General features: G+C 53.1%; 1 protein-coding gene across 1 annotated transcript; it reads right to left on the reverse strand.

Annotated features, from left to right (window-relative positions):
* Positions 1–4308: 4308 nt before the first annotated feature.
* LOC144607713 (endoplasmic reticulum protein SC65-like) lies at positions 4309–18875 on the reverse strand. Its single transcript, XM_078424739.1, is given in 8 exon segments — positions 4309–7050; positions 9039–9122; positions 11012–11157; positions 12340–12468; positions 12990–13161; positions 14930–15079; positions 18425–18513; positions 18516–18875. Coding segments are annotated over 8 exon segments (1278 nt in total). The 5' UTR covers positions 18874–18875; the 3' UTR covers positions 4309–6900.
* Positions 18876–20338: the final 1463 nt, after the last annotated feature.

Consider the following 20338-nt stretch of genomic DNA (forward strand, 5'->3'; position numbering starts at 1 on the left):
GACGTTAAGGGTCATAAGGTAATGTGATAGGAGCAGTATTAGGCCATTCGGACCATCAAGTCTACACCGCCATTCAATCATGGCTGATTTACCTCTCCCTCCAAACCCCATTCTCCTGCCTTCTCCCCATTACCCCTGACACCCGTACTAATCAAGAATCTATTTACCTCTGCCTTAAAATATCCACCAATGACCTCCACTGCCCTCTGTGGCAATGAATCCCACACATTCACCACCCTCTGACTAAAGAAATTTCTCCTCATCTCCTTCCTAAAAGAACATTCTTTAATTTTGAGGCTGTGACCTCTGGTCCTAGACTCTCCCACAAGTGGAAACATCCTCTCCACATCCACTCTATCCAGGCCTTTCACCGTTCTGCATGTTTCAATGAGGTCCCCCCTCAGCCTTCTAAACTCCAGCGAGTACAGGCCCAGTGCCAACAAACCCTCATCATAGGTTAACCTAACTAATTCCTAACCCGCTGAGTTACTCCAGCACTCTTTGAAACGTCACCTATCCATGTTCTCCACAGATGATGCCTGACCCACTGAGTTACTCCAGCACTCTGTGAAACGTCACCTATCCATGTTCTCCACAGATGCTGCCTGACCCACTGAGTTACTCCAGCACTCTGTGCCTTTCCGTCTCGTTAGTTGCGAGCCTCAGTGTGCTTTTCTGCGGCCTCTTTGGGAAGTTGATCCAGTTACAGTTCTCCCTTCTGACAGCGTGCCCTGAATCTGTCCTTTCTCCCATTCGGTTCCCTCGCTGAATATTGTGATTTATGCAATTATAAAAACACAGCCTCAAAGGCAATCTGCCCTCAGCTGTTTACACTGAGCCAGGGAGATGCTCCTCCTTGCATTGTTTACGCCACACAGCTCCCGGGACCTGCACGCAACGCCACACCACATCTCCCTCTGCTGTGTAGATGTGGCATATTGAGCACTCACACTGACTTTAATGACCTTGACTACATTACAAGTTTGATTTAATGGAATTGCCCCAGGGCCTAGATACAAAGAGATGGAGAGGCTGTGAGACAGACAGTCAGACTAGGGTTGCCAACTTCCTCACTCCCAAATAAGGGACAAAGGACGCCACCAATGGCGGCCGCCCGGGCCAGGAGCACATGGCCGCTGGCTGGGTGAGGTCACGTGGGGCGCGGGGCAGTGACGTCACCCTTTGTCCCGTATTTGGGAATGAGGAAGTTGGCAACCCTACTAATACGGGACAAACCAATTTAGGCCAAAATATGGGACAGTTGGAGACAGACAGACAGACAGGCAGGCAGGCAGGCAGGCAGGCAGGCAGGCAGGCAGGCGGGCGGGCGGGCGGGCGGGCGGGCGGGCGGGCGGGCGGGCGGGCGGGCGGACAGACAGACGTGCAGGAGCAAATACGTGCAGGACAGCCAGAACTGAGGGGGAGTTGGACATTGTTCTTTCAATGGGCTGGCATGAGCTAGATGGGCTGAATGGATCTGTTGTGCTGTAAGATCCTTTAGTTCGCTGGTGCAGAAAGAAAGAGAGAGAGAGAAAGAGAGAGATAGACAGACACAGACAGAGAGAGACATACAGACAGAGAGAGACATACAGACAGAGAGAGACATACAGACAGAGAGAGAAAGAGATTTTGCGATCACTTTAGGAGGAGAAAAATTCAACATAGAACATAGATCAGTACAGCACAAGAACAGGCCCTTCGGCCCACAATGTCTGTGCTCGAACTATTCTGCAATTCCTGCTTTTGCCAATTGCCATTTTGCTCCTACCCTCCCGTTTCCCATCTCCCTCCTCTCTCTACTCTCTACTCTCCTCCCTCCCTCCTCCCTACCTCTCTCCATCTTTCTCTACCCTCTGCTCTCCTCTGCCTCTCTCCACCTCTCTCCACCTCTCCCTACTCTCTACTCTCCTCCCTCCCTCCTCTCTCCCTCCTCCCTGCCTCTCTCTCTACTCTCCACTGCACTCACTTCTCCAGACTCAATGGTTCAGTTGAGGGCAGTCTGAAGAAGGGTCTCGACTGAAACGTCACCCATTCCTTCTCTGCAGAGATGTTGCCTGTCCCGTTGAATTACTCCAGCATTTTGTGTCTATCTTCGGTGTAAACCAGCCTCTGCAGTTCCTTCCTACATGGTTCAGTTGAGGGTCTTGCTTAACCATTTTCGAGGCCAGAACCTCACTCACTTGACCAGGTAAGAATGCCAGGATTGCTGGTGTCAAGTCTCACTCCAGATTCAGGGACAGTTTCTTCCCGGCTGTTATCTGGCAACTGAATCATCCCACCATAACCAGAGAGCAGTGCTGAACTACTATCTACTTCATTGATGACCCTCGGACTATCCTTGATTAGACTGCTGGCTTTACCTTGCACTAAACATTTTCCATTATCATGTCTTTACACTGTAAATGGCTCGATTGTAATCATGTATTGTCTTTCTGCTGACTGAATAACACGCAACAAATAAGCTTTTCACTGCACCTCAGTACACGTGACAATAAACTGAACAAAACTATGAACATAAAACAGCACAGCTCAGGAACAGGCCCTTCGGCCCACAATGTTCATGCCGAACATGATTAGATTAGATTAGATACTTTTATTGTCACTTGTGACCAGTCACAGTGAGATACTGAGTTACAAGTAGTGTTGCCAACTGTCCCGTATTGGCCAGGACATCCCGTGTTTTGGGCTAAATTAGTATGGGACCGCCCTTGTGACTTGCCACATGAGACAAATAAAGTATTCATTCAATTCAATCCTTCCATTCTCTCCACTCAGGAGCACAGAGGTCCACTTGCAGTGCCCGTCGGGTCTCTGACACCTCCTCTAAAGGGGAGAAGGATGGGGGTCTTGGTTACACATCTATACCCCCTTTTAGTCCCCCCTCTCTCAATGTGATCAAGGGACTCAATGACCCACTGCCATCAGCCTGCACATGATGCATGTCCTTCCCCGGGCATGGGGGGCCACTGTGTGTGTGTGTGTGGGGGGGGAGTAGGGGAGCAACAATGAGCAATGAGGACCCAGCGTGGGGGGGGGGGGGTGGTGGTGTGGCGCCGTGAGGGTGGGGGGAAGAACAAAGGGGGAACTGGAGCAGGTGGGTGGGGGGATTTGTAACTTTGTAAGCTCCCTTTATGGACGACTATTTGCATACCTTGGCAAGGTGTGCAGGCAAAAAAATTAACTGTGACTTGCCACATGAGACAAATAAAGTATTCATTCAATTCAATCCTTCCATTCTCTCCGCTGAGAAGCACAGAGGTCCACTTGCAGTGCCCGTCGGGTCTCTGACACCTCCTCTAAAGGGGAGAAGGATGGGGGTCTTGGTTGCACATCTATATACTAAAACTCTCGTTTGTTTGTTTGTGATCGAACTTCAGCCAAAACGGTACACGATAGCGTGACAATTTTAGGCCCACCTTACTCACCATCATCACTTTAGTGATAATGCAAGTAGTTTTATTGAAATCGGTGTTATATTTTAAAAGTTATTCACATTTTAAAGTTTAAATCTATCTCCTAGGGGGGGAGGGGGAGAGGGGTGGAGGGAGGGTGAAGGAGGGAGGATAAGGGGGATTGAGGGGGATGGGGTGGGAGGGGAAGAGGGGGTGAGGGGGAGGAGGGAATGGGGAGGGGAGGAAGGGGAGGAGGGAGGGAGGGGGAAGGGGGTGGGGAGAAGGGAGGGGGAAGGGGGTGGGGGGAGAGGGAGGGGAAGGGGTGTTGAGTAGAGATGGGGGGAGATTTTTGGGCCCAACGGGTCCACTTGGTCGAGTTTCAATTAAAGCTCATTGCACAAGGCGTCACGCTGTCCCGGATCCTGCCTCCTCAGAACCTCTGCGGGTGAAGCAGCCTCCCACATCCCGCTTTGCTGCCGGAGGCCGGGACTGGCCCTGCAGGAATCCCAGGCGCTAGGCAAAGTCTGGCGGAGTTTGTGTGGAGCTGGAACTGCAGCAGAGGGCAAGCGGCCGGCAGCGGCACCTGGTGGGCATTGGGGGAGCAGCGGCACCTGGTGGGCACGGGGGGAGCAGCGGCACCTGGTGGGCACGGGGGGGAGCAGCAGCGGCACCTGGTGGACACGGGGGGAGCAGCAGCGGCACTTGGTGGGCACGGGGGGGAGCAGCGGCACCTGGTGGGCACGGGGGGAGCAGCAGCGGCACCTGGTGGACACGGGGGGAGCAGCAGCGGCACCTGGTGGGCACGGGGGGAGCAGCAGCGGCACCTGGTGGACACGGGGGGAACAGCGGCTCGTTCACCACCATCACCTAGAAAATTTACCAGAGGACAAAACTCCACTCCATGGTATCAGCATTTCATTTTATTTTTTTAACAAAACATCCTGTGCCGTTTTCTAAACATTAAAACCAGCTTGAACTCAACGACAGAAAGAAAGCAGCTGAAAATCGCTGAGGTAAAAAATATACACGTTATTTCCCCCTAATGTGGACATATTAAACCAGACGTATCAGGGCTGGAAATAAGGACTGAGATTGTAAGGCGAGTCATTTGGGACAATCGGCACTGCAGACGTGACTTTAGATTCGGATTCGGAGTTTACCGGGACTTTGAGTTCTTCAGCGGGTTTCGAAGGCAACACCCGAGCGGCGGTGCATTTGACTATACACTGCCTCCTCCCTGCCGAGAGCTTTACACTTCAGAACCGCTTCAGTCTCATTGTTGCCGGGCACGAGTGCGCGCCAAAAACGGAAAATGTGCGCAGAACGTTGCAATCCATCACATCCGTTGTTTAACGAATCTTGCAATTTATCCGTAAAATTTGGTAGAGGCTGAAAATGTTAAACTATAAGAACAAACCAGTCTCTGCATTCAGTACTCGCCTGTACCTCGTTACACGTGACAATAAACTAAACCAAACTGAAACTAAGGAGTATCTCTGCCCACCAACCAGTGACATGGAGACAAAAGGAAACGTTTTTAAAAACAACCCATTTGGTCAGTCCTATTTTGTAAGAGGAGACTTCAGGACAGATGAGCAAAGAGTTGGTCAAAGAGGTAGGTTTGAAACAGCACCTAGAATGCAGCAGATGAAATGTGGAGGAACTGCAGATGCTGGTGTACACCGAAGATAGACACACAATGGTGGAGTAACTCAGCGGGACAGGCAGCATCTCTGGAGAGAAGGAATGGGAGACGTTTCAGGTCGAGACCCTTCGTCAGACCAGAGCAGAACAGGGAGAGGGAGATTTCTGGAGCGGCGGGGCTGGGGGCCCAGACTGTGGGGACAAGGCTGCTTGGGGTGGAAGCACGACAGGCAAGCTCAATCAGATGGAGCACAGAGACTCTGGGAGGATGTGGAGCTGGGGGAGGGGGGGGGGGGTCAGCGACAGCGCTGTGACCACATTGAACATAAAGAATACTGAAACAAGGAACTGCAGATGCCAATTTACTCAAAAGGACACAAAGTGCTGGAGTAACTCAGCGGGTCAGGCAACATCTCTGGAGAAAATGGATAGGTGACGTTTCGGGTCAGGCCCTTCTTCAGACTGATCAGTCACAAAATCTCGCCCACCCATGTTCTCCAGAGATGCTCCCTGACCCGCTGAGTTACTCCTGCACTTTATAACCCCCAGAATGGTGCCCAGATGAGAGGCTAATAGCTGTAAGTAGAGGTCGGACAAACTTGGAATGTTTTCTCTGGAACGGAGGAGGTTGCAGAGAGACCCAAGAGATGTATAGACAGGGTAGACAGTCAGAACCTTTTCTCCCAGGATGGAAAGAGGGTGATCGATGGTCGCAGTGGACTAGATGGGCCGAAGGGCCTGTTTCCAAGCTGTATCACTAAACTAAACGATAAAACTAAACGTTCGGCAAATCGATCTCATTGGCTGATTTGCAACTGCTGACAAAACAAATCAGAATGCCTACTGTGGAGAAGTTCTCTCTCCAACGAGAGTTCTGCAACATTCTCTCACGTTGCCCCCCCCCCCCCCCCCGTCATTCCTCCTGCTCTCTGATTTGTTCCGAACCTTTTCATATCTCTAGTCTCCCTTTCCCCTGACTCTCAGTCTGAAGAAGGGTCTCGACCCAAAACGTCACCATTCCCAACGTTCTCCAGAGATGCTGCCTGACCCGCTGAGTTACTCCAGGATTTTGTGTCTATCTTCGGTGTAAACCAGCATCTGCATTCCTTGCTGGAGGCTGTGTTTCTAGTTTGGACCACACCCGCCATTCTGACTCAGACAGGTGGTGCTGCCAAGACCAACATCTCCTGCCCTTCCTTGGAAGTCACAGGCGATCTGGCCCGTCCCCACAGTAATGCCGCACACAATGGAAATCTAACCTTTATTGACTGATCGTTAGATCTTGAAAATGAACCAAGAATCTCAAAATGCAACTTGAGGTTTTAACCAGCTGACTGAATCATTGGTCCATCCCGAGTTTTTAAAGGTGAGGGGGGAAATATTTCATAGGAACCCGAATGGTAACCTTTTTTACACAAAGGGTGGTGGGTGTATGGAACAAGCTGCCGGAGCAGGTAGTTGAGGCAGGGACTATCATAACGTTTAAGGAGCATTTAGATAGGGAGAGAGGGATATGGGCCAAACACGGGCAGGTGGGACTAGTGTAGGCGGGACATGTTGGCCGGTGTGGGCAAGTTGGGCCGCAGGGCCTGTTTCCACGCTGTGTGACTCTATGGCTCAGTACCAGGAGATGTGGGCAGCTGTCAGTGATCCAGAGTGCGCCAGCTTCAAGTGGATGAGTAACTTTGCAAATGAGCTTCTCTCCGCTGTGAGCCGCCGGCTCCACTCTCTCACCTCACGGCTCCCGGGATGATGTCAGACACGGTAATGGACGCACATTCCTCTCCCCCTGATCTTTGGCCGCTGCACTGAGCCAGCCGGCCACCCTGCAGTGTCCGAGCCTTCAGGCTCTGCGACCCACACACTAGTCCGATGCGTCGTCCACGTCTCCCTTCTGCTTTGGGACCTGCCACCAATCGGCCACGATCGACTCCTCGTAGTCGCCCATCCCCTCGAACTCCGCATCCGACAGGACCCCCTGCCCACCGGGAACGGGCTCTTCCGACACCTCCATCTGCCAATAGAACCGGAGATCAGTGCAGTCTGCTTTATTGTCACCTGTACCGAGGTACAGAGAAAAGCTTTTGTGGCGTATTACCCAGTCAGCGGAAAGACGATACGTGATTACAATCGAGCGTTCACATTGTACAGATAGAAGATAAGGGAATAACGTTCAGTGCAAGGTAAAGCCAGCAAAGTCCGGTCAAAGATAGTCCGAGGGTCAACAATGAGGTAGATAGTAGTCCAGGACCGCTCCCTAGTTGCAGTAGGATCTAGTTTAGTTGAGAGGCGCATTGTGGAAACAGGCCCTTTGGCCCATCGAGTCCGTGCCGACCTGTGATCTCTGAACACTAGCACTATCCTACACACACGAAGTACAATTTACAATGTTTACCGATGCCAATTAACCTACAAACCTGCACGTCTTTGGAGTGTGCGAGGAAACCTGGAGCACCCGGAGAAAACCCACGCGGTCAGAGGGAGAACGTGCAAACACCGTATAGGATTGAACCCGTTTCTCTGGCGCTGTACCTCAGCCAGCTTGTTGTTCCCCACCCAGCTACATGAAGGAAAGCATTAAACTGAACACGGTCCAGAAACCAGGATGTTATTAGGGTGAAAGCTTTGGGACATAGGAGAGGCTGATAGGTTGGGATTTTTGACCTTGGAATGTCCGAGCGATGGATTTTCATCCATCATATTTTTAAAGTATTTAAAAAAATATTAAAACATTTTAAGGCGTGCAGGAAAATAACTGCAGATGCTGGTACAAATGGAAGGTATCACATTTTAAGGGGTGACTTTATAAAGGTTTGTGATAATCATAATGGGCATACTATAATAATAATATATATTCCTTTATTCGTCCAACACCGGGGAAATTTACTGTGTTACAGCAGCAAAGTGGATCGCAAGAGATCATTCATTATAAATAAAAGTAAAGACAAGGATAAATTGTCATCAGTTTACTGTGTATTCCTTAACTGTTACTGTTGATAAGTTCGATGTTTACAGTCTTTATCTCATGGTTAGAGTTTAAAACTAGAGGAAAAATGCAGATGCTGGTTTAAATCAAAAGCCGGAGTAACTCAACGGGACAGGCAGCATCTCTGGAGAAAAGGAACAGGTGACGTTTCAGGTCAAAGCGCTTTGTCTGAAGAAGGGTCCACCCGTTCCTTCTTCCCAGAGATGCTGCCTGACCCGCTGAGTTACTCCAGCTATTTGTTTCTATCTTCAGCTAAAACCGGAGGGCAGAGGTTTAAGGGGAGAAGGGGGAGGTCTAACAGGGACCTGAGGGGCAACGTTTTCCACACGGAGGGTGGTGGGTGCGTGGAACGAGCTGCCACAGGGAGCTGTAATGGGGGAACAATATTTAACAATATTTGTACATGAGGTGCAGAGTACACTGGTGCAATGTTTAAGATATTTTCTACAAGGTGCAAAATATAAAATATTAAAATATGTTTTAAAATATTCATAACATTGCTTAAAATATGAGGGATGAAAATAGGTAGTGCAATATATTTAAGAGAGAGTTAGATAGAGCTCTAGGGGCTAGTGGAATCAAGGGTTATGGGGAGAAGGCAGGCACGGGTTATTGATTAGGGATGATCAGCCATGATCACAATGAATGGCGGTGCTGGCTCGAAGGGCCGAATGGCCACCTGCACCTATTTTCTATGTTTCTATGTAATATTTAAAATATTTAACATTATTTCAAAGACATTTGGAGAGGAGGTGGACAAAAGTGCTCAGAGGGATATTGGACTAGCTTGGATAGATGTCTTGTGTAGGAAAGAACTGCAGATGTTGGTTTAAACCGAAGATGGAGACAAAATGCTGGAGTAACTCAACGGGGCAGGCAGCATCTCTGGAGAGAAGGAGTGGGTGCCATTGTGGGTCGAGACCCTTCTTCAGACAGGATGTCTAGGTCAGCAGGGATGAGTAGGGCCAAAGGGCCTGTGTCTGTGCTGTAGGATTCTGCCAGGGACCATGTCTCACCTCATCATCCGCCTGCAGGAAGCTGTCTGCGAATTCCAGCCACTGGATCTGTAGCCGCGTCACGTTGCGGTAAAGCTGAGCGTCCTGGCAGCAAACGGATAGGTCGGTTATCCAGGGGACGTATAAAACTATAATAGGACTGGACAAACTAGATGCAGGAAAAATGTTCCCAATGTTGGGCGAGTCCAGAACCAGGGGCCACAGTCTACGAATAAAGGGGAGGCCATTTAAAACTGAGGTGAGAAGTAACGTTTTCACCCAGAGAGTTGTGAATTTGTGGAATTCTCTGCCACAGAGGGCAGTGGAGGCCAATTCACTGGATGAATTTAAAAGAGAGTTGGATAGAGCTCTCGGGGCTAGCGGAATCAAGGGATATGGGGAGAAGGCAGGCACGGGTTACTGATTGTGGATGATCAGCCATGATCACATTGAATGGCGGTGCTGGCTCGAAGGGCCGAAGGGCCTCCTCCTGCACCTATTGTCTATGTTTCTATGGAACAAGCCGGCCACAAAGGGGCAACTTCCCAAACTGACTGCCAGCGAGCCGGTTCCAGAGTCAAGAGAATATTATTGTTGTGTGTCCCAGATAGAACAATTAAATTATTACTTCAATACTTACTTTGGGGTTCAAAGAATCTGTCCCCCCCCCCCTCACCTCCCCCCCCCTCCCACCCATCTTATGCTCAGTGTAAGACACAGTTGAGGATGGGGATGGATTTACCAGCTGCTTTAGGGGTACCAGGACCATTTACTGTGTGGGAACTCGGTCTGAGGCAGTACTGCCCTGCTTGCAACACACATCGCTCTTTGTTGTCCTCTGTTTTAGACTTCAAAGATACAGCGCGGAAATAGGCCCTTCGGCCCACCGAGTCCGCACCGCCCCGCGAGCACTATCCCACACACACTAGGGGCAATTTACAATTTTTACCTCAGCCAATTAACCTACAAACCTTCACCTCTTGTGGAGTGTGGGAGGAAACCGGAGCACCCGGAGAGAACCTACGCTATCACAGGGAGAACGTGCAAACTCCGTACAGACAGCGCCCGTGGTCAGGATGGAACCAGGGATTCTGGCGCTGTGAGGCAGCAGTTCTACCCGCTGCGCCGCCTTCCCGTGCGCTGTTTTTTTATGTGAGCCAGGCATGCAGCAAGCTGTCCGGTTATCAACAGTTCTCAGTAACACGAGGTGGGGAGACCTGCAGATGCAGTTAGCACCACTGACCCCAGGGTGGCGCAGCGGGTAGAGCTGCTGCCTCGCAGCGCCAGAGACCCGGGTTCCATCCCGACTACGGGTGCCGTCTGTACGCAGTTTGTACATTGTCCCTGGTACCGAGTGTGTTCTCTCTGGGTGCTCCGGTTTCCTCCCACACTCCAATGATGTGCAGGTTTGTGGGTTTATCTTAAAAGCCTTTTCGATGGGGTAGTGTGACCCCCACCCCATCTTATCTCTGACCCCCCCTTCCCCCCTGTCCCCCCCCCCAACCCCAGCCCTGCCCTGCCCTGCCCTGCCCTGTCAGTCTCTCGCCCTGGGTCTGATCCCCAGTTCACTTTAGTTTATTGTCACGTGTACCGAGGTACAGTGAAAGGTTTTGTTGCGTGCTGGATACATGATCAAGGAATAACGTTTAGTGCGAGGTAAAGCCAGCAAAGTCCGATCAAAGGTAGTCCGAGGGTCACCAATGAGGCAGATAGTAGCTCAGCACCGCCCTCCAGTCGCGGGAGGATGGTTTAGTTGCTTGAGAACAGCCGGGAAGAAACTGTCCCTGAATCTGGAGGTGCGTTTCCACACTTCTGTACCTCTTGCCCGGTGGGAGACGGGAGAACTCAACCTGTCCCTGCCCTGTGACCCAGGAGAGGTCGAGCAGGGGTGGGGGTGGGGGAATGGTGGGGGGGGTCCGGCGATGCGGCGACGCTGTGGGACGGGGGGGGGGGGGGGGGGGGGGGCGGGGAATGGGGAGAACCCCGATACTCACAGCGCGGGGTTGAAAGTCCTCCTCCCCCAGCCCCCACTTCTCACGGTAGAAGCGATAATATACCAGGTTCTGCTGCATGACGTCATCGTGTGGGTCAAAGAGCATGAAGGTGGCGACGCACGACACCGCCTTCTTGATGTCGTTCACTACAACACAACGCAGCGTCAGCTCCCTGCACCCCCACCCTGCCACTCCCCCACCCACCCTCCCACCCCCACCCTGCCACACTCCCCCACCCACCCTGCCACTCCCCCACCCACCCTCCCACCCCCACCCTGCCACACTCCCCCACCCACCCTCCCACCCCCACCCTGCCACTCCCCCACCCACCCTCCCACCCCCACCCTGCCACACCCACCCTGCCACTCCCCCACCCACCCTGCCACTCCCCCACCCACCCTCCCACCCCCACCCTGCCACTCCCCCACCCACCCTCCCACCCCCACCCTGCCACTCCCCCACCCCACCCTCCCACCCCCACCCTGCCACCCCCACCCACCCTCCCACCCCCACCCTGCCACTCCCCCACCCACCCTCCCACCCCCACCCTGCCACTCCCCCACCCACCCTCCCACCCCCCAACCGCCCAATCCCCCACCCCCCACCCCTGACCCAGCCCCCCCACCCCCGACCCACCCCCCCACCTCCTCACCCCCCCCCCCCACCCTGCCACTCCCACCCCCACCCCCCCACCTCCTCACCCACCCTCCCACCCCCAACCGCCCAATCCCCCACCCCAGACCCAGCCCCCCCCACCTCCTCAATCACCCTCCTACCCAGCTCCACCGTCCCTCCCCCACCCAGCCATACCCCCAGTCACCCAGCCCCACCCACCCGACATAGCCACACCCTCACCCACCCCCACCGCCCCCCCCATCCCCCCCCACCCATCCCCCCCCCCACCCATCCCCCCCCCACCCATCCCCCTCCCCACCCATCCCCCCTCACCCATCCCCCCTCCTCACCCACACCCACCCACCCATTCCCCCCCCACCCATCCCTCCCCCCACCCACCTCACCCCCTCACTACCAGCCCCCTCCTCACCCACACCCACCCACCCTCCCACCCAGCCCCACCCTCGCAACTCTGCACCCCCTTCCCTGCCACCGAGTCCGCGCACACCAGCACTACCCGACAGCTGGGACCAATTAACCTACAGACCGACGTCCGCACTAATCAAGAATCTGCCAATCTCTGCCTTAAACATCCCCACTGACTCGACCTCCACCGCCGCCCGTGGCGAGCAGCTCCAGACCGCAGACAGATGGCGGTGAGACACAGAGCAGCTTGAGCTGAGGTGAAGCAGGTGTGTGAGGCTGGTACTCACGTTTGTAGTAAGCAAACTGCAGGTAGTGGTACATCGTGGCCACAAACTTCTCCACAAAGAAGCCACCGACGTTGGGAGTCAGGTTCTGCTCACATTTCACTTTGCACTTCAGTGTTTCCACGTAGTGTTCTGTGGAGGGGGAGAGATAGTCAGAGAGTAACACAGTGTGGACACACGCCCATCAGCCCAACTTGCCCACACCGGCCAACTTGTCCCAGCTACACTAGTCCCACCTGCCTGCGCTTGATCCTTATCCCTCCAAACCTGTCCTATCCATGTACCTGTCTAATAGTTTTTTAAACTTTGGGATAGTCCCAGCCTCAACTACCTCCTCTGGCAGGTCGTTCCATGCACCCACCACGCTCTGTGTGAAAAAGTCACCCCTCAGGTTATCATGGATTTTGGTTACACCGTCCCCCCCCCCGTCCTCCCCAGCTCACACCTGGCATGCAGGTGAGTTGACAGACCCAGACCAAGCAGGCCATCAACCCACCCGGAATCCAGACCCAGTTCTGAACCGAGAGGCTGAAGAAGAGTCTCAACCTGAAACGTCACCCATCCATGTTCTCCACAGATGCTGCCTGACCCGCTGAGTTACTCCAGCACTTAGGGCGTACATGCCCGTTGGGTGAGAACGTGGGGGAACTGACCTGCTATCGACGGGTAAAAGTCCTTGAAGTCAGTGACGTCGCACGAGTCTTCACAGCCGCTGAGACAGTCGTGGTGCGCTCGGTAATACTCCGGGACCGCGTGTTCCATCTCCGTGATGCTGCTGCGGAAATCGCCGCTGTTGTAAGCCTTCACTGCCTTCAAGAACAGCGTCTGTCGGCAGTTAGAGACACACAAAATCACAGAGTGAAAAGTCAGCAGGTCAGGCAGCATCTCTGGAGAGAAGGAATGGGTGACGTTTCGGGTCGAGACCCTTCTTCAGACTGAGAGTCCGGGAGAGGGAAGCGAGAGATGTGGAAGGGTGAGGTGTGAAAACGAGAGATCAAAGGGTTCAAGGAATGTTGAATAGAGCATTGTTAACTTGGGAAAGTTGACATCGAGGCTTGCAACGTCAAATGTAATCAGGACAATCAATTGACTGGAGTTGGGGACGACCCCTCACTCTGACCTCTGCTCGTCAGACTCAGTTTCTTCCAACCTCCCCTCTACCCCCCCCCCCTTCTTTTGTTCATTTTAGGGATAAGAGCGCGGAAACAGGCCATTCGGCCCTACAAGTTTGCACTAGCACTATCCCACACACCGAGGGGCAATTTACAATTCTACCAAACCAATTAGTCTACAAACCTGCACGTCTTTGGAGTGGGAGGAAACCGAAGCACCCGGGGAAAACCCACGCTGTCACAGGGAGAACGTGCACACTCCGTACGGACAGTCAGGATGAAACCCGGGTCTCTGGCGCTGAAAGGCAGCAACTCTACCGCTGTGCCACCGTGACGCCCTGGTTTTGTAGTGTCCGATGTCTAGTTAATGACCTGACAGGTAACTGCAGCCCTGCCGAGGATTCCAGCACTCAGAACATCATCGAACAGTACAGCACAGGAACAGTCAAGTCAAGTCAAGTCAAGTCAATTTTATTTGTATAGCACATTTTAAAAAAACCCACGTTGACCAAAGTGCTGTACATCTGATTAGGTACTAAGGAAAAAAATGAAACATACAGTAGCACGCAAACAGTTCACAGCGCCTCCTCAATGAGCCTCAAACGCTAGGGAGTAGAAATAGGTTTTGAGCCTGGACTTAAAGGAGTCGATGGAGGGGGCAGTTCTGATGGGAGAGGGATGCTGTTCCACAGTCTAGGAGCTGCAACCGCAAAAGCGAGGTCACCCCTGAGCTTAAGCCTAGACCGCGGGATAGTGAGTAGCCCCACAATGTCCTCATGAGAGGAATAGATCGGGTAGACGCACAGAGTCTCTTGCCTAGAGTAGGGGAATCGAGGACCAGAGGACCAGAGGACATAGGTTCAAGGCGAATGAGGAAAGATTTAATAGGAATCCGAGGGGTAACCTTTTCACACAAAGGGTGGTGGGTGTATGGAACATGCTGCCAGAGGAGGTAGTTGAGACAGGGACTATCGCAACGTTTAAGAAACATTTAGACAGGTACATGGATAGGCCAGATTTAGAGGGATATGGGCCAAACGCAGCCTGGTGGGACTAGTGTGGATGGGACATGTTGGTCAGTGTGGACAAGTTGGGCCGAAGGGCCTGATTCCACGCAGTGTTACTATGGCTCTCTACGACTCTCTGATGTTGTATAGGGAAAAACTGCAGATGCTGGTTTAAATCGAAGATTGACACAAAATGCTGGAGTAACTCAGTGGGTCAGGCAGCATCTGTGGGGAACATGGATAGGTGACGTTTCACAAAGTGCTGGAGTAACTCAGCGGGTCAGGCAGCATCTGTGGAGAACATGGATAGGTGAGACTGAAGAAGGGTCTTGACCCGAAACGTTGATGCTTTTTCTCCAGAGATGCTGCCTGAGCAGCTGTTACTCCAGCACTCGGTGTCTATCTTTGGTATAAAACCGGATTCTGCAGTTCCTTGTTCCTACCGTGACCACTCTCAGCGGGACCTCATCTCACCTCGTGCTCCCGAGCCTCCACATCCACCAGGTAGGTCTCGATGTCGGGGATGGTTTTGTAATAACTCATCTTCTTCTGCATGGCCGCATCTTTGGGATTCCGCTGCAGGAAGGTGTGAGCAGCAGCGATGGATTTCTCCAGCTTATGGAGCTGAGGAGCAAAGGCACAAATCAGAGGGCAAGTGAAGAAACCGTCACTGGGCCAGGCCACCACCTTAGGGTGCAGACACACAAACACTGCATTAGGAGCAGCTCATGCAACCTGCTCCATTCTTAATATTAATAACACTGTACACTGCAGACACGAAATGCTGGAGCAACTCAGCGGGCCAAGGAGCATCTCTGGAGAGAAGGAATGAGAACTCAATGGGTCTCCACCCGAATTGTCGCCCATTCCTTCTCTCCTCTATTTCTTCTATATTTGGTGTATTGTGTTCAGTTCTGGGCACCGTGTTACAGGAAAGATGTTCTCCAGTTGAAAAGGGTACGGAGAAGATTTACAAGGAGATTGCCAGGACTCGAGGGTGTGAGCTATAGGGGAGGTTGAGCAGGCTGGGACTCGATTCATTGGAGTGCAAGAGGATGAGGGCAGATCTTATCGAGTCGCTGCTTCACAGCACCAGAGATCCGAGTTCGATCCTGACTACGGGTGCTGTCTGTGTGGAGTTTGCACGTTCTCCCCGTGATCTGCGGGGTTTTCTCCGGGTGCTCCGGTTTCCTCCCACACTCCAAAGACGTGCAGGTTTGTCGGTCAATTGGCTTGGTATAATTGTAAATTGTCCCAAGTGTGTATAAGATAGTGCTAGTGTACGGGGTGATTGCTGGTCGGTGCGGACTCAGTGGGCCGAAGGGCCTGTTTCCGTGCTGTATCTGAAAACTAAACTAAACAAAACATCCGTAAAAGAAAATCTTAACAGGAATGGGGAAAGTTGGGTTGAAAGGGCATCTCTCTTCCGGACCGACAACAGAGCCGGGATGGGCCGAATGGCCTCCTCCTCAAACTAACTAGCTGTCAGCTCATGGGCCCCACCTACTCTTACCCCCTTCACCGGAGACTTGATGGGTTCCACCATTCCCACTCCATCTCCCGGCCAACAAAGTGCGCAGCAAGGAACGGCAGTTGCCGGTTTACACCAAAGAGAGACACAGAAACCTAAACAAGCAGCATCTCTGGAGACAAGGAACCGGAAACGTCACCTATTTCATTTCCCCAGAGATGCTGTCTGACCCACTGAGTTACGCCAGCGTTTTGTGCGAACTCGCTGCCTAGAAGGTGTCCTTTCAAGCTCTCCACCCGTTCCTGAGTGGGGTTGTCAGCACTGGGCCTGTACTTGCTGGAGTTTAGAAGGATGAAGGGGGACCGAATTACAGAATAGTGAAAGGCCTGGATAGAGTGGATGTGGAGAGGATGTTTCCACTAGTGGGAGAGTCTAGGAACAGAGGGCACAGCCTCAGAATTAAAGGACGTTCCTTTTGGAAGGAGATGAGAAAATTGTTCAGTCAGAGGGCGGTGAATCTGTGGAATTCTGCTACAGAAGGCTGAGGAGGTCAAGTCAGTGGATATTTTTAAAGCAGAGATAGATTATTGATTTGTACCCGGGTGTCAGAAGTTATGGGAAGAAATATAGAAAGTAGGTGCAGGAGGAAGCCATTCGGCCCTTTGATACAGCACTGCCATTCAATATTATCATGGCTAATAATCCAAAATCAGTACCCCGTTCCTGCTTTATCCCCATATCCCTTGATTCAGTTAACCCTAAGAGTTAAATCTAATCTTCTTTTGAAAACATTCAATGAATTGGCCTCCACTGCCTTCTGTGGGAGAGAGTTCCACAGATTCACAACTCTCTGGGCGAAAAAGGTTTTCCTCATCTCAGACCTAAATGGCCCATCCCTTATTCTTAAACTGTAACCCCTGGGTCTGGACTCCCCCAACATCGGGAACATGTTACCCGCACCTAGCCTGTCCAATCCCTTAAGAAGGCAGGAGAATGAGGGGTTAGGAGGGACAGATAGATCAGCCATGATTGGTGGGACGAATGTCCTAATTCTGCTCCTATCACTTATGACCCGATGAATTGGCTGCGCCCGGGACCGCGGTGCCAGGTCCGAAGTTGGGTCGCCGCCGCCATTGGGCTGGGCTGGGCCGGGCCGGGAGGAGCCGAGCGCCGAGCGGGGACGTGGCATTTTCCACAGCCTCGCCGACCCGCCTACACTCACGCCGCAACCTGACGCGGGGGGTGGTTGAGAACAGACAGCGTCTGTCCAGGCGGGGAAAGACAGACTCATGAGGCGCAGAGTAACTGGAATGCGCCGCCACTTTCGCAGCCAGAGAGGGGAGGGAGGGGGAGGATGGCAGGAGAGAGGGAGGGGGAGGAGAGGATGGGTGGGAGAGAGAGAATGGCAGGAGAGAGGGGGGGGGGTGAGGGGTGGGGAGGGGGAGGGGGAGAGGTGTTACACTCTATCGATCAGATTAAACTCTCACTGGCCCAGTTTAATCCTACCAGGTGGAATTGAGCTCAAATGGTCTTTAAATAAAGTTCAGTGACAGGGACTGGAGTCACACACGCGGGGCTCCCCCGCAACGTGAAGTCGGGGCCCGCGACTCAATCCACTACTTTAAAATAAAGACCGAACGTGTTCACTTATCCAACAATAAGAGTCAAAATGGAGACTTAAGGAGGTGCAGATGTTGAAGCAGAATAATACAAGTTCAGTCACAGACCTCAAGCACAACGCGAAAACACCGCGAGTAACCGGAGACGTGCGAGATAACACGCGCTATAAACGAGTGGCTCCGTGTGTGGTTACGGTGTATCCACTGGGCGATTACAGTGTATCCACTGGGCGATTACAGTGTATCCACTGGGCGATTACAGTGTATCCATTGGGCGAATACAGTGTCCACTGGCGAATACAGTGTATCCACTGGATGGTTACAGTGTGTCCACTGGATGAATACAATGCACCCACTGGATGAATACAATGTGTCCCCGTGTGGTTACAGTGTTTACACTGGGTAATCACAATGTATCCGCTGGGTGATTACAGTGTATCTACTGGTGGTTACAGTGTCCCGGTGTGGTTATAGTGCAAACCCTGGTAATTGCAGTGTATCCCCGTTGGTTACAGTGTATCCACTGGGTGGTCACAGTGTATCCACTGGGTGGTTACAGTGTATCAACTGGAGGGGTTGATGGTGTATCCACTGGGTGGTCACAGTGTGCCCACTGGGTGGTTGCAGTGTATCCACTGTGTGTTGACCATGTATCCCCGTATGGTTCCAGTGTAACCATTGGGTGGTCACAGTGTGTCCCACTGGGTGGTTACAGTGTATCAACTGGAGGGTTGATGGTGTATCCACTGGTTGGGTACAGTGTATCCCCGTTGGTTACAATGTATCCACTGGGTGGTTCCAGTGTGTCCAGTGGGTGGTTCCAGTGTACAGAGCGAGCGAGCGCGAATGTTTCAACGTCCCGCGGCTGCCGGTCCCCACCTGGAAGTAGGCGCTCTCCAAGTACCTGTAGGGAATGCGATCGTCCAGCTGCTCCAGGGTCTCCTTGGCGGGGTAGGGCAGTTTGAAGACGGCAGCGAGTGCTTGCAGCGCCGTAGACACATGGCCCGGTGCAGGATCTGGGCGAAGGCCTGCAGCTCGCTGAAGTTGGATGCGAGTGGTGGCGGAGCGGCGGCGGGCAGCGGACACTCGCTGCTACAGTGCGCCTGGCTCTCCCGCAACAAGCGGTATAGCCGCAGACTCAGCTCCAGATAGCGGATACTCTCCCGCCAGTTGCCCGCCGTGAACTGCTCCAGCGAGTAGCTGTAAGCAGAGTCCAGCGGCACCAGTTCGGCCTCCGGGAAACTGCGCCAACTGTACTTCTCGTACTGGGCCAGTGTGAGCAGCGCGCCGCCCAGCAGCAGCGCCGTGCAACGCCCAGCCCGCTCCATCCCCTCCCGCTACCAAGTGGCCGGCAGCACGTAGCTCCCGTCCCCAGCGAACACGGCCAGGCCCGGCAGCGCAGCGTGGAGGAAGCCGCGACCCAACCAGGTCCTAGAGCCCACCCCCTCTCCCTGCCTCTCACTCTCCCTGCCCATCCCTCTCCCTGCCTCTCTCCCTCCATCTCTCCCCACCCTCCCCCCTCTTCCCCTCCCGCTCCCCTTCCCTCTCTCCCCTCCATCTCCTCCTCCGTCTCTCCCCTCTCTCCCCTCTCACTCTTCCCCTCCCTCTCCCCCTCTCACTATTCCCCTCCCTCTCCCCCTCCCTCTCTCCCCTCCCTCTTCCCGTCCTTCTCTCCTCCTCTCCGCACTCCCCGCCTCTCACTCCCCCTCCCCCTCTCGCCGTGTCTCCCCCACTCGCTGCTAGTCGGAGGGTCACCAATGAGGCAGATAGTAGTTCAGCACTGCTCTCTGGTTGTGGTGGGATGCTTCAGTTGCCTGATAACAGCCGGGAAGAACTGTCCCTGAATCTGGAGGTGTGCGGTTTCACACTTCTATGCATCTTGCCTGATGGGAGAGGGGAGAAGAGGGAGTGGCCGGGGTGTGACTCGACCTTGATTATGCTGCTGGCCTTACCGAGACACGTGAGCAGGCCACTCGGCCCGCCACAGCCGTGCTGAACACGGTGCCTGCGCGTGATACACGTCCCTCCGTTCCCTGCATATCTATGTGCCTGTCTAAAACTCTCTTAAACGCCACTATCGTATCTGTCTCGTCGCCACCTCTGGCAGCGCGTTCCAGGCACCCTCCACCCTCTGTATAAAACACCTGCCCCACACATCCCTTTAAACTTTGCCCCTCTCACCTTACGTTTAGGTTAGAGATACAGCATGGAAACAGGCCCTTTGCCCCCCCCCCCCCCCCCCGAGTCAGTGCTGACCAGCGTTCACTAGCACTATCTCACACCAGCGGCAATGTGCAATTTTACCAAACCAAGTTACCTACAAATCTGTACTTCTTTGGAGCGTGGAAGGAACCCGGAGCACCCGGGGAAAACCCACGCGGTCATGGGGAGAAGGTACGAACTCCGGACAGACAGCATCAGCAGAAAGACAATACACAATTACTATCATGACGTCCACAGTGTACAGAATACATGAGAAAGGCAATGATGTATAATGCAAGATCAAGTCCAGTCAAGTCCGATTAAGGACAGTGTGAGAGTCTCCAGTGAGGTAGATGGAGATCAGGACCACTCTCTGCTTGTTGGGAATGAGGGATGCATAACATGAGATTTGTCATGGAGTCATACCACACAGAAACTTTGGCCCAACTCGCCCTTGCCGACCAAGATGCCACGTCTACACTAGTCCCACCTGCCCATGTTTTGCCCTTACCCCTCTAAACCTTTCATATCCATGTACCCGTCAATTGTCCTTTAAATATAGTTATAGAAACTGCCTCCACTACCTCACCA

Source organism: Rhinoraja longicauda, chromosome 29 (genome assembly GCF_053455715.1).
Source record: "Rhinoraja longicauda isolate Sanriku21f chromosome 29, sRhiLon1.1, whole genome shotgun sequence".
In the NCBI taxonomy this organism is placed as follows: Eukaryota; Metazoa; Chordata; class Chondrichthyes; order Rajiformes; family Arhynchobatidae; genus Rhinoraja; species Rhinoraja longicauda.